Source organism: Lipophrys pholis (genome assembly GCF_963383615.2).
Source record: "Lipophrys pholis genome assembly, chromosome: 15".
Lineage (NCBI taxonomy): Eukaryota > Metazoa > Chordata > Actinopteri > Blenniiformes > Blenniidae > Lipophrys > Lipophrys pholis.
This window is the reverse complement of record NC_137642.1, coordinates 9,589,918-9,605,151: the sequence shown is the minus strand read 5'-3', so window position 1 is coordinate 9,605,151 and position 15,234 is coordinate 9,589,918. Positions and strand designations below refer to the sequence as shown.

General features: G+C 41.7%; 1 protein-coding gene across 2 annotated transcripts in view; it reads left to right on the top strand.

The window, feature by feature from the left end:
• Positions 1-14,315, top strand: part of LOC308120719 (SH3 and PX domain-containing protein 2A-like) — a 56,351-nt gene extending 42,036 nt beyond the window's left edge. The window contains exons 8-14 of one of the 2 annotated variants that reach the window (XM_080481498.1): positions 3,277-3,390; positions 6,059-6,142; positions 9,446-9,563; positions 9,654-9,982; positions 10,093-10,142; positions 10,537-10,656; positions 10,765-14,315. In XM_080481498.1, the coding sequence (XP_080337624.1) occupies positions 3,277-3,390; positions 6,059-6,142; positions 9,446-9,563; positions 9,654-9,982; positions 10,093-10,142; positions 10,537-10,656; positions 10,765-12,687 (2,738 nt within the window). In that variant the 3' untranslated portion in view covers positions 12,688-14,315. The remainder of the gene's footprint in view (positions 1-3,276; positions 3,391-6,058; positions 6,143-9,445; positions 9,564-9,653; positions 9,983-10,092; positions 10,143-10,536; positions 10,657-10,764) is intronic. The other variant, XM_080481499.1, reaches the window with a different exon arrangement.
• The last annotated feature ends 919 nt before the right edge of the window (positions 14,316-15,234 follow it).

Genomic DNA, 15,234 nt, shown 5'->3' with positions numbered 1-15,234 from the left:
CTGCCATCACTAACAGCATATATTTGTGCAGCGCGGCTTTGCTTCATGTGTTTTCTGACCTCCAGCCAAGTGCGCACAATTAAAGCACACTTTATTTTTATAGTTGCATTCACTTTTATAACGTGTCACTTTGCTAAGGTGAATATGACATATTTACTGAGCTACAAAGTCCGCGTAAAAACAGCGAGTTGCAAATGTAAAAGTTTTTGATGGGGCTGGAGAGGCTTCAGACTCTTGACTCGAGCTCAATTCTCTGTATAATGGCTGATTTAATTTAATACAGCTTTGACTGTGTGAATGTGAGGGTGTGTGTGTGAGACCGTCTCACCGCGATGCACCGGCGCCCTGTCGAGGCGTTGCTCTGCCTTCACCCTTCGTCGGCTGGGATTATCTCCAGCACCCTGCAACCATCAGCCCAAACTGAATTTGAAATGAGGATGTCGTTTTAATTAAAATCAAATTAAATGAAGTTTTACACTTGAGATTTCTCACAAGCAATCATGGCCACTGAGGAATGAAAAGGAAAATCAGTCTCCTTTTCCTCCTGAATGTTGTTGATACAGTTTAGTGTTTTTTGTGGCTCGCTGTCTCTATCTGATTCATTGGTGTCGGGCTCAAGCCAGAGCTTTGGTGCAAAGAGAAAGCACATTACATGGTTAGATATGTCCCCGAGCCCCGGCCAGCGCCGAGGCCAAACAACGTCCTCTTATCTGAACCCGCCCTAAACTGCAAATGATTATGTGTTTCATTGTACGCTCAGGAAGTTGGTCAATTGAATAAATCATCCTTTTACATGAATCACAGACTTTGCATGTGAGACACTGAAGAAGATCTTAAACAGTTTTCTTTTGTGGTTGTTTCCACTAAAAAAGTCACGCATTAAACTGTCAGCAGGACATCTTTAGGTCTCCCCGATTATTATGCTTCCATTTGATGTCCAGATGGTCACATTGCCAGGAAATCCACTGGCGACAGTTTGGTTGGTCACTGGAATTTAGACTTGAAAGCAATTAATCAGTTTTTATAAGCAAAAGAGGATTCTGTCGAACAAAAACGACTACGCTCCAACTCCTGTCGTCAGCTCTGCAGAAATAAGTAAACTGTTGTGAAAGCCGTGATGTTTTTGAGCAGCTGGCCGAGGAGTGACTCAGCACTGACAGAGACTTGTAACTGTGGTTTGTTTTGATTGGAGATTAGTTGCAGCAATGATCCAGCAGGTCTATTTTTCATACATTATTACTCAGACCTCACATAATAATCGATGCCTTTCAAGAATTTAATAATATCCTTATGTATTGTCATGTTGGGTTTGAATTGATAGCCTTGAGAGGCCTATAATTGCTTCTCGTCTAATTGTGATACATGACTATACATGTCAAAGGAACAATCAATAAATATCCTCATGTGTAATACCACATTACACCTCTTATAATTATGTCTTATCCTCTGCCATATCGGTAATTGACTGTACAACCTCCTTCTGTTCCTATCGCAAAGTACCCCGCTTCTTTTTATTAATTGTTTTCTAAACTAGCGGGTGACACTCCATTTTTATAGAAAGATGTTCTCTGGAGGTTTGGGCCAGCTGTGAAGGTGTCATGGAACGCTCCCATCCTCTTTATGGTTTGTTCGGACAGCTGTCAGCCATATTGTGTGAGCGTTACCACAACAAATAGCGTGCGTGTGTGTTTGTGTCTATGTTTGTGTGTGTGGCATTCCACACGGAGGATAGTTTTTCAACCAGCTTTGTCCCTCATGTCAGGACACAAGCAATTTGCTTTCTCAGTGTTTTAAGAGAAAGAGACATTGATTTCTTATAAGTACAATCAAACATTTATACTATATCACTGACCTAATATAAAGCTGCAATGCTAAGCAGTGGTGTAAATATTAGGTTTAGTTCGAAACTCTGAATGTTACTTCAGTGATTTCTCACAAAAGCTGAAAACAAGCTGAACCACAGTGATGTGACTTCTCTGTCAAAGTTGACATGAAGCCAAACTACACTCAAAATATCAATTGCCACCTCATTTAGCTACTTGTTCATTCTGCCTTTGTAAAAGGGTTTTAAGAGAAGGTATCAAAAGAATAAAGAAAAAAAAAAAGCAGACTTTTTCCGAGTTTTACAGCTTATTGCAATTTTCAGATGAAACCTGACCTTACACACGCTCCTTTCCTGCTGAGGCATACCTCTGTTGCTGAATTAATGGTGTCACTCCCCGAACAGTCGAGTGAGGCCAGCTTCAATGCTGCAAAGTGATATTTTGGCAAGTAGCAGCAGCTCAACTCACTGACATGATGGCTGATCTCGATGAAATGCGGGTCAAAGAAGATCTCGTCACAAGCAAAACCACAGCCAGGCGGTGTTTCCTCTGATGTGTTTGGCTCTGGCCGTGCTTATAGATTTCTCTTGGCAACACAATGAGGTTCTTCGTGATTTCAGATGTTTCATCAAACAACGGCTCAGTGTAACAAAATCAACTGATTTGATGGAGGGAGGTCACATCAGTGGACGTTATTAGTCAGGTTTTTTTTTTTCTGTCTTTCGATGAGATTTATTCGATGTACTTTTTGGGCTGGGATTCTTATCACGGGCCTGTTTTCATCTGCAAAATGTCAGCAAATACTACATATCTCAGAGGTCCTATTAGGTCCTGTTTTAAAGAATACATTTTAAAACTCTGAATCATTTGTTTCCCAGGAACACTTTATGAGTCAATGAGTTCATGCTCGTCGTAAAAATCAATCAAAGAGTTGTTTTAGGCAATTTGGTCCAATCATTGATCTCTTCTCTTTAGGAATCGGCACATTTGTGTGTTGTCAATATTGAGGACATCATGTCGTCATATTCGAATAATTCAATTGTAAAAAATAATGCAGTGACAGCGCTTGTGCAAACAAGCGCACTGCTTCGCTTTTGTGACGTGTATATAGATGTCTTGATGATCCAGGTATTTAACAGTGAATTGTATATTCTGGGGTTGCCAGTTGTTTGATTTGGTACAAGTTCCTTCTTGATGCAAATTGAGCAGCTGAAGGTGGCAAAGATATTAGATAGTAGGATCTGGAAACCTTTGGTAACAGAAGGCCTAACTTCTAGACCTCCAAAGCACCTCTACAGAAATGAATATCCTACATCTATAATCATCTTTCATGCATGACCCGCATGTTTGACTTTTCACAAACTCAAACTTTATGGTGCACTTTGCTATGTGGTACATTGTGCAACACATTTGCTGTACACATGTGACGTCCATCCTCTGTATGTTTCCATAGGTTGGTGGTTTGTCAGCACCTCAGAAGAACAGGGCTGGGTCCCCGCCACTTACCTCAACTCCAACAGTGGCACGAGGGACGACTCGGAGGTGGGCGCCTCGAAAACTGGAGAAGGTAAGTCACTGCAAATGTTCCTGTCTCTGCCCACCCACACGCCGCAACCGCACACAAATGCAGCCTCACACACTCTTTTGTGTACCCACACACACACACACACACACACACACACACACACACACACACACACACACACCTCCACTGCCCTCAGTCGTCAGTGTTTGATCTGTGACACAGACGGGAAAACTCGGCCCTGCCTCGCCGCTGCCGGCCTACGCATACGGCTGAGACCACTTTGCCGTGAACACCTCTCTGTGTCTGCCTGCCATCATAAGCAGGCTTTGACAGAGCGTAGATTCAGACCTGGGCAAATAGCAGGCCGAGTCGCTATGAGAAACCAGACCACAACCTCTCAAGTGACGTCCCGTACAGTAATGCACTGTACAGGACAGAAACAGTGCGGCATTAAGTGATATGACCACCACGTGGAATGAGCTCATGAAAGAGGCATGTGTTCGCAGCAGCACTGAATAAAACAGAATACTTCACGAGTCCTGCTCATTCAAATCACGGTTATCGTTAAAAGAAAGTGAGCTCTGACATGACTTACAGTGTTCCAACTAGTGCTTATCAATGAAGATTGCTAATTGAACTTGATGTTATATTATGTGAGATTGCTAAAGTGAGGGCCGGATCCAAAACCCTGATTGAAAACACACCTATGCTGTGTGAAGTTTGCCAAAATATAAAGCTCATGCGCAAAGTTGCAACGCCGTCCAGTGATTTGAACAGAGCTGTCAAATGCAGTTATCAAGCCTTCTAGGAGAAGCTCGGGGTCGGCTCGATCTTCTTCAGTGGAGAAAACGTTTTAATATCAAACCAATAGAGTTCAATTCATGTCATATACTCTGACTTCGAGTGTCAGGTTGTGCCATGACTACTGCATTTTATAAAGCTGTATGCAACAATGTGACCGTGAAAAGCCAAGAAACTGGAGGCACGGAAATAATTAAGTTGCATATTACACTTCCAAACAAACATCAAGTTTTTCCAGCACTCCGGCCAAACATCTTTTGCTGTATAATTCTGTAACAATGGAATCGACGGAGTTGTATATCTTCTGAGTTAAGGATGGAGGGAGCTCGAGAGTAGATGAGGATAAACACCATTACTGTTTTACAATACGTAAAATGCCCCTATTTCCTCATTTGTGCTCGGAATACATTTTTTATCAACAAAAGAATTCCACATGTGATCATTCAGCAAATGACTGGCCACACACAGACGAGCCTGACATTCTTGGAGAGCCGCCAGGGGGTTTTGAGAAGGACAGACTGTCCGTGTAATTAGTCTTTATGTGTCTCCACAGTCATGGGAATGGCATGAAACTCATAAAACATCCTTTTTGTCAGTGCTTCGCTCTTCAGTGCCATCCCATTGTCATACAATGTGAGCACAGATTTTTGCTGAAAGCTGAAATCTGTTAGTCATATTGAAAGCTTAGAAAGCTTCTAAACTCCATACTTTCTCCTCCTTTGTGCCCCAGTCATATTTTATAAAACATGTGTTGCCTGAAAATGTGTTTGTTTGCTGACTGGCAGGGAATCAGGATGAGGCAACACATAATGCCTGCGTGATGAATCTGATGTCATTGCGATGAGCTTGTTAGCTCAGCACATAGACTGGAAGGAGTGTGGAAACATCTCGCCTCGGCCTCCAACAGATCAGGCTGCATCCTCAAACCCCTCGCATCAGTTTGTTTGATCTGCACAAAAACTGAAGTGTAAAATGACAATTTGTCACCTCTTGAGGGATTGTGGGTTAGACTACTTCCTGTCTCCGACCGGTTGCCAGGCAACTGGCAGAGAGATCAGCACATATCCCTCTGCAAAACAGCTATCAGTGGTTTTTACACTTTGTTTTTGTACCATTGAGGCAAATGTTGTAAAACGTGTTTATTTAATAAGATGGTAAATCACTATATATCTCGCTGAACTAACAAGTTGCTGATCGTAGCTTTATATTCATTGTGAAGGCTTGAGATCTTCTCTCTCTGAAAAGCTATTTCCCAAATGCCAAACTATTCTTTTACATTTCCTGAGCTTTGTCAGGGTTGCGTATGGTGGGATTATTGTCCCCTTGGGTGCGTTCTTTTTTTAAAATGTCTGTCAGATTCTGTCTGGTGTTTCCATCCCTGGAAATTACAAAATACAAAGTGATGAAAGCGATTTTGTGTTCCACTTTAGCAATCCACACAAAATGTGGCAATAAAGTCTTGCTGTTTTACCAACAAAATACTAATAAGTATAGACCATGTGTGGCACCCATCTCCAGCCAGCGGTGTTCTCGGCTGCTCTATTAACCCGACGGCGTCTGCAATGTGCGTCCCAGATGCTCTCGACACAACAGGATACGAAAACCATGCTAACAACATGCTAATTACAAGCCACGGAGTCTCGGTCGAACTAATCCTTTGTCACGTCCTTCCATTCACTCATAACCATCCACCGTGTTTTCGCTTTGTGGTTTTGTTATATGTTTATATGTTCCTTCCTGTAGCTCATGATGGGCCTCGCCCTGTTGGAGTCATGCCACTTGTCTGCTGTGTGTTTGTGTAACATTTCGTGCTTGGTCTTTATGTCCCCGTGTATATTTGTTGTCGTGCGGTCACCTTATGCTTGTGTGTGCGTGCGTGTGTGTGTGCGTGTGTGCGTGTTCGTGTCAGTTACTAAGCGACAAAAGGCTCATCTGAAGAGACTGGACCGGAGATGGACGTTGGGGGGTGTCATCAGCCGGCAGCAGAGCCGAGGTGAACTCAAGATAGATGCTGCATCACCTCCCCTCTCCTCCTCCCGTCTCTTGCTCCCTTTGTTTTGATTCTCCTCAACCTCCTTTGTATCACTTGACCTGACGCATCCCTCTTCATGTGCATATATTTGTTCAGTCTTGCGTCTCGTGTTGTCTTCCAGAAAATCAATTTATCATGAGCCATTATCCTCCACAACTAACCACTAACCGTTGTTTAATAGGAAAAAAGCAAAGGTGAAATCAGCAGCTTTATATACAGCAATTATTGATGCTAAGCTCAAATTATGTCAGAGAATTGTTGCATGCAAGCGTTTTGGTTCTAATTATACACCGTGTGCCAAATCCAATTTTCTCAGAATCATAAAAAAAACAAACAAAAAACAAACAAAAAAAAAAATACCCACTCATCTCAAATGAGTTGCATAATGCACTCTGGAATATCTTACGATGCATTTTGGAGACCTATCTTGCTTTTTATGAGCAAGTGAAGCGCATATGCAGATCACCAATGAATTTCGGGTTTATAGACATGTTTTCTGCTGTGGTGCAGTTGGCAACCAGCATTGAGATAAACAAAGACCTAATCTCTACTTTTTTATATCTTTTTTTTTTTTTTTTTTAAAGAAAATCACTTTCACAGTCACAAGCATGCACATGTTCCTCTTTTCAAGGCCAAAGGTTTTTCACGAGGGATACATTTGGATGACTGACAGAGAAGTGAAGATCGGCTTTTGAGTTCAGCCCAAACCTTGGACTTGGCAGTCTGCACTGCTCTCGGGAGTGGAGGGAGAGCAAGAAAAGAAACATAGAGATTCTGCTTACGCCACACAAATAATTTATAACACTGATGCAGGCGATGCATGTTGTGGCTTGACATACCGTCCAATTCAGAATTTCCCTCCTTTGCGCTGCTGGATGTTATTTGAAGAAGGTTGGTGAAAGGAAACCGATATACCGGCTCCAACGCGAAGAGACCGGAAGAAGTTGGCAAAAAAAAAAAAAAGGGGGGGGGGGGTTAAAAAAAGCACACCAGAAATATCCTTTCACCCGTGGAGTTTGTGCAAAATGAAGGAACTCACTATTCCGCAACCATTCAGCGCCTACACAAGCATGGAAATGGGTGGAGAAAAGGAAAATGGAATAATTTTGCCACCACAGTGTTGAATCTTTAGGGCAGCACACAGAGCAGCACTTTTCATGTGCTGGTCGCCTTTTTTTAACACACCTCTCACTGCTCTCCCTGTGTTTAGACAGGAATTGCCATAATGACAGGAAATGATGACTTTGCTCTGCCCCTTGGCCTCATGGGAATGCATAAATCAGTGTGGTGCCTGTGGTCTTCATTATGTGCTGAGTTAGGAGATGCTCTGTGCACAAGGCCAAGGACATAGTGAGGACATTGGTGTGACCCACGAGCTGCAGTTTCCATTGGCTGCTGCCCTTTGAGTTTTGGAATGATGTATTTTGATACTCAAAGGTGACAAGTCACAAACAATGTGTTGCTAGACAGTTTTTAAGATACTTATGTGTTTTTTCCCCCTGGTAATTATCACAAATATTTTTCACTTTACATTGATAAAAGCATAACATTTGGCCTTATTTGAGAAGGTGTTTCATTTTTTGCTTCATTAACTCAAAAACTGAAATCAACTTAACTGGTTGGGACAATACAATTTACAAGAAAAAGGAATCTTGTGAATGATGTAGAAACTGAACATGCAGGAGAATGTGATATCTGTGGTGGAAAAAAAACAACCTGTTGGACATATGATTTGAAGTGAACATTTCTCACCCACAGCCTTTTTTTTTTTTTTATAGAAAGATCTGAAATGATAGTCCCTCAAAGGGCAATTATTGCTTACATCTAAGAGTTGATCATTTTCTCAATTCCACTTTAGTAAAGAAGCTGAATCAATATTTTCTAACTCAAACTTCAGTATGACTGATTGAAGAATAGGTTTTTGCCACCACAGTTGACAGACTACACTGCACACTTTGTGGAGTCACACCTTCGGTAATATTTCCTGATACTGGTTTGGCTGGCCGGAAACAGTTGAAAAAATGTTTGTCTCCGAGACAAAATTACAGTATAGTACAGCCAGGGATCTGCAAACACAAATATTACAGCAATGCAGTGTGAGAGAAGAAACAACATACCACCAGGCAATGCGGGTCATCCAATCAAAATGTCTCCAGCAGTGACAAAACAAAAAGTCTTTAATTTAGTCACCCTGAATTGCACTCACTATCCAGCTAGAAAAAACAAACAAGCTTTTTAAAAAGAAAAAAAAAAGTTAATACTCAACATATAAATTTGGAAACCGTACAAGATTATATCTGACCTGCAAGATTCTACCAGGAAATGTGGGCAGCCAGACAGTGTATGATGAAAACAATGCTCACGTGCTGTTATCCTGTCACATTTATTTCAAAAGATTTATTTTATTTTATTTTTTTTGCCATGTTGTGGTGTTAGGATGCTAATAAAACAAAACAAAATCCAAATTGTATTACCTTGTTTCGTTCGATTTACATACTGATGCATTGATATTATTTTAATAAAAACATGGATTTAAACTTGAAATTGCATGAAACTCTCCGCACCATGATGCAGCCCAGTTTTATATTTGAAACAAATCATACATTTCCATACAATACTGCCCATGCATCGTTAACTTAAGCTACAATGTGTTTTGTTTTTTTTGGGAGGCTATAATCCACTACAAACAATTGTATATAGTGCATCCTATGAATGTAAAACTAATTCTGTTACCATTGCAAAGTAGAATTCTAAAGGAATCCATCCATCCATTTTTAACACCGGTTATCCTGTTCAGGGTCGCGGGGCAGGAAGTTATCAGTTTTGACTTTTGACTTGACTTCAAATAGTTTATTTACTAGTTATTTACAATATTTCTCTCTGATTATCGAAATGACATTTGAACACACATGATATTTACATGTCAAACAACTTCTAGGAAACATATGCAGTGTGTATTATTAAATTTTGTGTAACGAGAAGATGTATCATTTTATATTGCTGCAAAGCGTAACCATGGTTATTTGCTCTCGCGTATCTCCTATCACCGCAGGCGAATTATAACAATATATACAATCTGGAAAGATGATTTATACAACATCCATAACTTTCTTTTCTTTACTTTTCTTTTCTTTTCTTTTCTTTTCTTTTCTTTTCTTTTCTTTTCTTTTCTTTTCTTTTCTTTTCTTTTCTCTTATTTGTTCATATCCAGAGGTCTCACAGCTCCCCATAGCTTAGCTTTGTTGTCATTTTCTTCCTTTACAGAGGAGAAGTACGTAACAGTGCAGCCTTACACGAGCCAGGGCAAAGATGAAATTGCTTTTGAGAAAGGAGTCATTGTGGAGGTCATTCAGAAGAACTTGGAAGGCTGGTGGTTCATCAGGTAACCCCTCCGCTCACTCGCACGACGAGCCGTTTTCTCACTGCTTTGTCTGAAATAGTTAATGAGTTTCTTCTCCAATTCACCACAAAGGTACCAGGATAAGGAGGGCTGGGCTCCGGCCTCTTACCTCAAGAAGGCGAAGGACGACCTCTCTCCCCGTAAGAAGAACGTCACGGGTCCGGTGGAGATCATTGGTAACATCATGGAGATCAGCAACCTGCTCAACAAGAAAGCTTCGAGTGAGAAGGACATGCAGACTGAAGGCGTCCCAGAGAGTCCCCAGGTCGCCAGAAAAGAGATCAGCTCGCCGATTCCCTGCAACGACTCCAGTCCTGTTCAAGCTCCTCAGGATGGAAAAAACAAAGCAGAGCCTGCTTCGCCAGCTATCGCACGAATTGCCCCTCATCGAGTTGAAATTGGTAAGTTGTGCCTCCTTGACTTATATTAATTGTTTAAAAAAGGTTTGTAGTCCGTCTAATGTATTTTTAATAGTATCCTGACAACCATATATGTGTTTTTATTTTAATAGGTTCCCCTGTGCTCAGGCAAAAACCTCCTCCTCGGAGAGATGCCACCTTGGTAAGACTGAACGTTGTTACATCTATTCCTCCATTCATTGAATTGCTTTATTTGTTGATAATTAGTGTGAACACAAAAAGTGGATCTGGTAAATATGAGTAAAAAATAAATGTGCATTGACTTTACCTCTAATTGGAACCAACAGTGAGATGATATTTGATGTTAAAAAGAGAGAAAAAAAGGGTTGTTAGTGCATTATGGTATTTTCTCTAACTATTGCAATTTTTCCAAAAGGGGCAGCAGATTCAGAGATTATAGAGTGTGTTTCTGTATATTTCTGTGCTTGTTTTTCCTTTCCATTTATCTATGTAACTAGGTATAAACACAGTGCCACAGTAAATGCCTTTTGGAAAACTTCCATTCTTGATATTAAGTTTTTCTCTTTTGTGTTAAGGGATTTCAGTTGCCATCCCCACCAGAGCCCCCTACAGTTGAGGCAGAGTATTACACCATTGCAGAATTTCAGTCATGTATATCTGATGGCATCAGTTTTAATGGAGGACAGAAAGCAGAGGTAAGTTCAATTGTTTGGCTATGTCATTGCTGTTGCCTCCTACAAATAGACTCCTGAGAGTCAAACAGTGCAAAAATTCCTTCTGATAATGACTTGACTTCTTCTTAGGTCCTTGAGAAGAACTCCGGGGGCTGGTGGTACGTCCAGATTGGGGAGAAAGAGGGCTGGGCTCCCTGCTCCTACATTGATAAACGCAAAAAGCCCAACCTCAACCGTAGGACAAGCACCCTCTGCCGCCCAAAAATTCCACCTCCGGCTCCCCCTGTGAAAAAGCAAGACTCAGTTGAGACGGCGCCTCCCAGTAGCCCTGGATCCGAGGCTCCTGAATCTCCCGTCTCTGCTGGGAGACCAGTGTACGAAGAGCCAGAGTATGATGTCCCTGCCATTGGAGACCTGGACTTGGAGTCTGAATTTGAGTTTCTGAGAGGAGAGGGTTCTCTGGTGGATGTGAAGCACGAGGACACGTCTTCTGAGAGGGGATCTCATCTGTCCTCCAAGCCTTCCCCAGCGTCGTCGCTCCACAGCGCCTCCTTCAAGATGGGCGAGTCATTTGAAGATGGCCACGAGGCAGAAGGGGAGGCAGAAGAAGAATGTATTTACGAGAACGACGGCTTCCGTCTCTTCAGGGAGACTCCGGACAGGCAGTGCAGCAGGGACTCAAATACCTCCAAGACAAATGTTTTGTCCGAAACGGGCAAGACTGCAAACCCAGCACCGGGTGGATGGAAACCTGCAGGCAACAAGCTCAAGATCGACTTGAATGGAAGCTCATTTTTAACCAAACCCGAGGAGTCTTCTAGTCCTAAATCTGCATCCAATGAGTCCACGCCAGATTTGTCCAGACCAAAGAAAGAGGAAGAAGAAAACAAGGCATCCTCCTCCACTAAGTCCTCCTCAAAGCTCAGGCCAGTGGTGAGGCCCAAACCGCAGCTTGCAAAGACGTCCAGTGCAGAGAAGATGGACATCAGCACTTTGAGGAGACAGCTGCGGCCAACGGGGCAACTGAAGAATGGCACCAAAACTAAAGGCGAGGACTCGGAGACAGCGTCAGTAATTTCCTCTGAGGACTCTTTCTCCTCTCAGAGCACGTCCGATCTTTCCTCCATTTACTCTAAAGGCAGCCGTGGCGACTCGGACATGGAAGGCTGCAGCTTGTATCGCACAACAGACCCCTATGAGAAGGTTCAGGAGTCGGAGCTCACCTTTCCTGCCGGAGTGGAGGTTGAAGTTCTGGAGAAGCAGGAGAGCGGCTGGTGGTATGTACGTTGGGGAGACGTCGAAGGCTGGGCTCCGACTTACTTCCTGGAGCCAGTCCGGCAACAAGATGACACAGCGGGGTCCGAATCTGACGGCACCCCGACCAAACCTGGAAGCCTTAGCAAGTCCAACAGCCTGGAAAAGAACGAACAGAGGGTGCGGGCATTGAACAACATCAACCAAAACCTGAAGAAAGTCACTCCACCAATCCCTTCCAAGCCACCAGGCGGCCTCTCCAAACCCAGTAGCCTGTTCGGCTCGCTCAAGCAGAACAGCACCAAACAGCAGCAGGTGGTCAGACCTCAGTCTGTCTTTATCTCAGCCCCAATCAGAGACGGCGCGAGCCCAGTTGGCTCTCTCAGGAGGAACGAGTCTCTCAACTCAACGGACCACCCACGTTCGAGCCCGACGGTGAGACGCAATGCCTCCTTTGGGACCGTGCCGCGCAGCCTTGCCCCAAACAACATAGCACTCCCCAAAATGAACAGATCCGGTACAGGCAGCTCGGAGTCCCTCGGACTGGGCTCTCAGAAAAACTTCCTCCCTGTGTCCACAGTGAAGCCCAAGCCCCACATCATCCATAACAACCTCAGAGAGGTGTACGTTTCGATAGCAGATTACCATGGCGATGAGGAGACCATGGGTTTTCCTGAGGGGACGAGTCTGGAGGTTCTCGATCGAAACCCCAACGGCTGGTGGTACTGCAAAGTTCTGGACAATGGCCGACCACGAAAAGGATGGGTTCCCTCAAATTACCTCGAGAAAAAGCACTAGCACTCACGTGTAGAGCCGGCAGGACTCTGGACAGCGTGTAAAGACTACTCTAAAGAAATGACATTTATGTTGTGAGAAACCATAAAAATTGAAATCGTACCTGGTACCCTTGCCAAACCCCCCCCCCCCCCCCCCCCCCCCCCCCCCAAAAAAGCAGCCAGATCAAATTTTTACTTTGGAATGACACAACTCATCTGGTAAATCGAGTCCACATCATATGGTGCCTGAGACTTTATTATTAGGAGCAATATATCGGGACTTAGTGGCATGGCCAAAGAGAACAGCAGAGAGTGGAAGAATGATTGAAAGACATCCTCCAGCAGTTGCCTTTAACTTGAAATAAGATGTCGTTTTGTCTCTTCTCCTTCAACCCTTTTATGTAAGTTTATATTGTAATTTTTAAACACTTAAAAAAAAAAAAAAGATTTTAAAGCTTACTGCATGTTTGAAATGATTCATTATACTGACGATGCCTTGAGTTGTTGAAATTAAACCTTTTTTTTTCTTTTCATTTCCTTGAAGAAATTCTCAGTTGTTGCCAAAGCTGCTTTCTGTTAGTCTTATCTCGGTGCTGCATGATTTTTTTTTTTTTTTGATATCTCTTTATACTGTATGTCACCTGTATGTGAATTATTTTAACCATTTACCTGTTTAATATTGTCTCGATGAAACAATTTGTGAGCATCTCAGACCATCACAGTATTTTTCTGACCACCAAAAGTTAAAAGCAATTGCTTATAGCTACAATTGTGTAAAATGAAAACTCCCCTCAGTGAAAATTATATTTATTCATTACTTAAAGTTTATATTAATACTGGTTTTATTATTATTATTGCTGTTTTTATTGAAAATAAAATCACCACTGCTTAAACATTTCTAAGCTGAACTGCTCTGTAAACAACAATAACATTTTGAATTTCTGCTGGGCAGCAAATTTGACATGACGCTTTGTTTTTCTGATGCGATGCTCACTGTTGTTTTCTATTAACTGTGTGATCATTGATAAGTGAAAAGCCAAAAGAATGACTTTAATAAATGCACTTTTGAACAAAGTTCACTATCTTTTTTGATTGCTCATGAAGTTCCTTAATATCAGGCTACAAAACTCAGATTATTTAGAATATTGATTGTGTTAAGTGTGGAAATGATACGTTGAAACTTTTTTTTATATTTATTTATAGATTTGGTCTCTTTTTGGAGCGAGTTGTCAGCCCACGGCAGAAAAGCAAGAGCCGGAGATAAAATAATTGCCTCTACTTCTTCACGGACACACACTTAGAATTGAGTCGTGATTTTAAAAGCCGTAAAATGAATTTTGTCTAATTCCTTCAATTATGTAAGAGTGTTAAGAAACAGTTTTGTCTACTGTGCATGAAAACATCGCGAAAGGGGAATGATTATCATCTGAATTAATTGCAAATTAATGTGGCGTGTAATAAACGATATATTGAAAATTCACCAGATGCAATAATTACTGGTAATATCATGTGGCTAAAAGCTCTTAATACCCAGAGAAGTCATAAACATGCAAACAAAATACATGCAGAATTAGCACCAAGACAGATTTGAACCAGAGATGTTCTCACTGTGACGCTATAAACGGTTCCACTATTACTGGTCTTATCATGACACCCAACAAAAACAAAAAACGAAACAAAAAAACATGGCCCAGAGGGTAATGTGTTGTTTACTGTGTCAAACATCCTCTTGTGAGATCAATATTTTATTCAAAGATTTGAACGGTGACCTTGAATTTCACAGTTTCACATCTGACTGAGGTGAGAAAGTGTTCGAGTAATTCATTATTTATAACCAAGGAAACAAAGCATTCAATCAAATGTATGTATTTAAGTAATGGAGAATCAAATAAAGGTATTAAACAAAAGCTTAAATATAAAATGTTCCTTTATTTTCTTCTATAAACTAAGTTAGATTTTACTGCCATGAAGGAGCCATGTCTATGAGCCACTTCTTACTCTGCCCTTTCACTTTTGTTTTTGTTGTTGTTGTTTTTAATCCAACCAACACAATCGGTGGACAAGTTACAACAACTCTAAATGGATAGAAACATAGACCCTTTGTTTGAATCCATCATATCAGATTATAGCATGCCTTTTGAACATTTTTTCAGTTGTTGCTATTAACCGATTTTTCAAACACAAAAGACAACATGTTCTACTATGAGCAAAAATATGAGAAATTGAGACATCGAGCGATTTAACTACAACGCTGATTCCACATTGTAAGGATATGAAAGAAAAAAAAAAATGTATTAACATCACGCCATGTGGGCGGAAGGGTTTTCTGACCTACTCTCAAAGTGCTACTTGTGTTTCTGGCCACTGGAGGGCAGCAGCAATCAGCATCAAAGTATGAGATCACAGCATCCAGTCACCTTCACCTGTCTCTTCCTCAGTTCAGTAATTAGAGAGAGTGTGTGAGGGTGAAACCCCCTCACTTGATATTTTGGACTATGAACAAAGTTGTACTTTTTCTTTCACTGCATTCACAGTCGGTCCCTTGATGCTGCAAATCTGACTGAGGGAA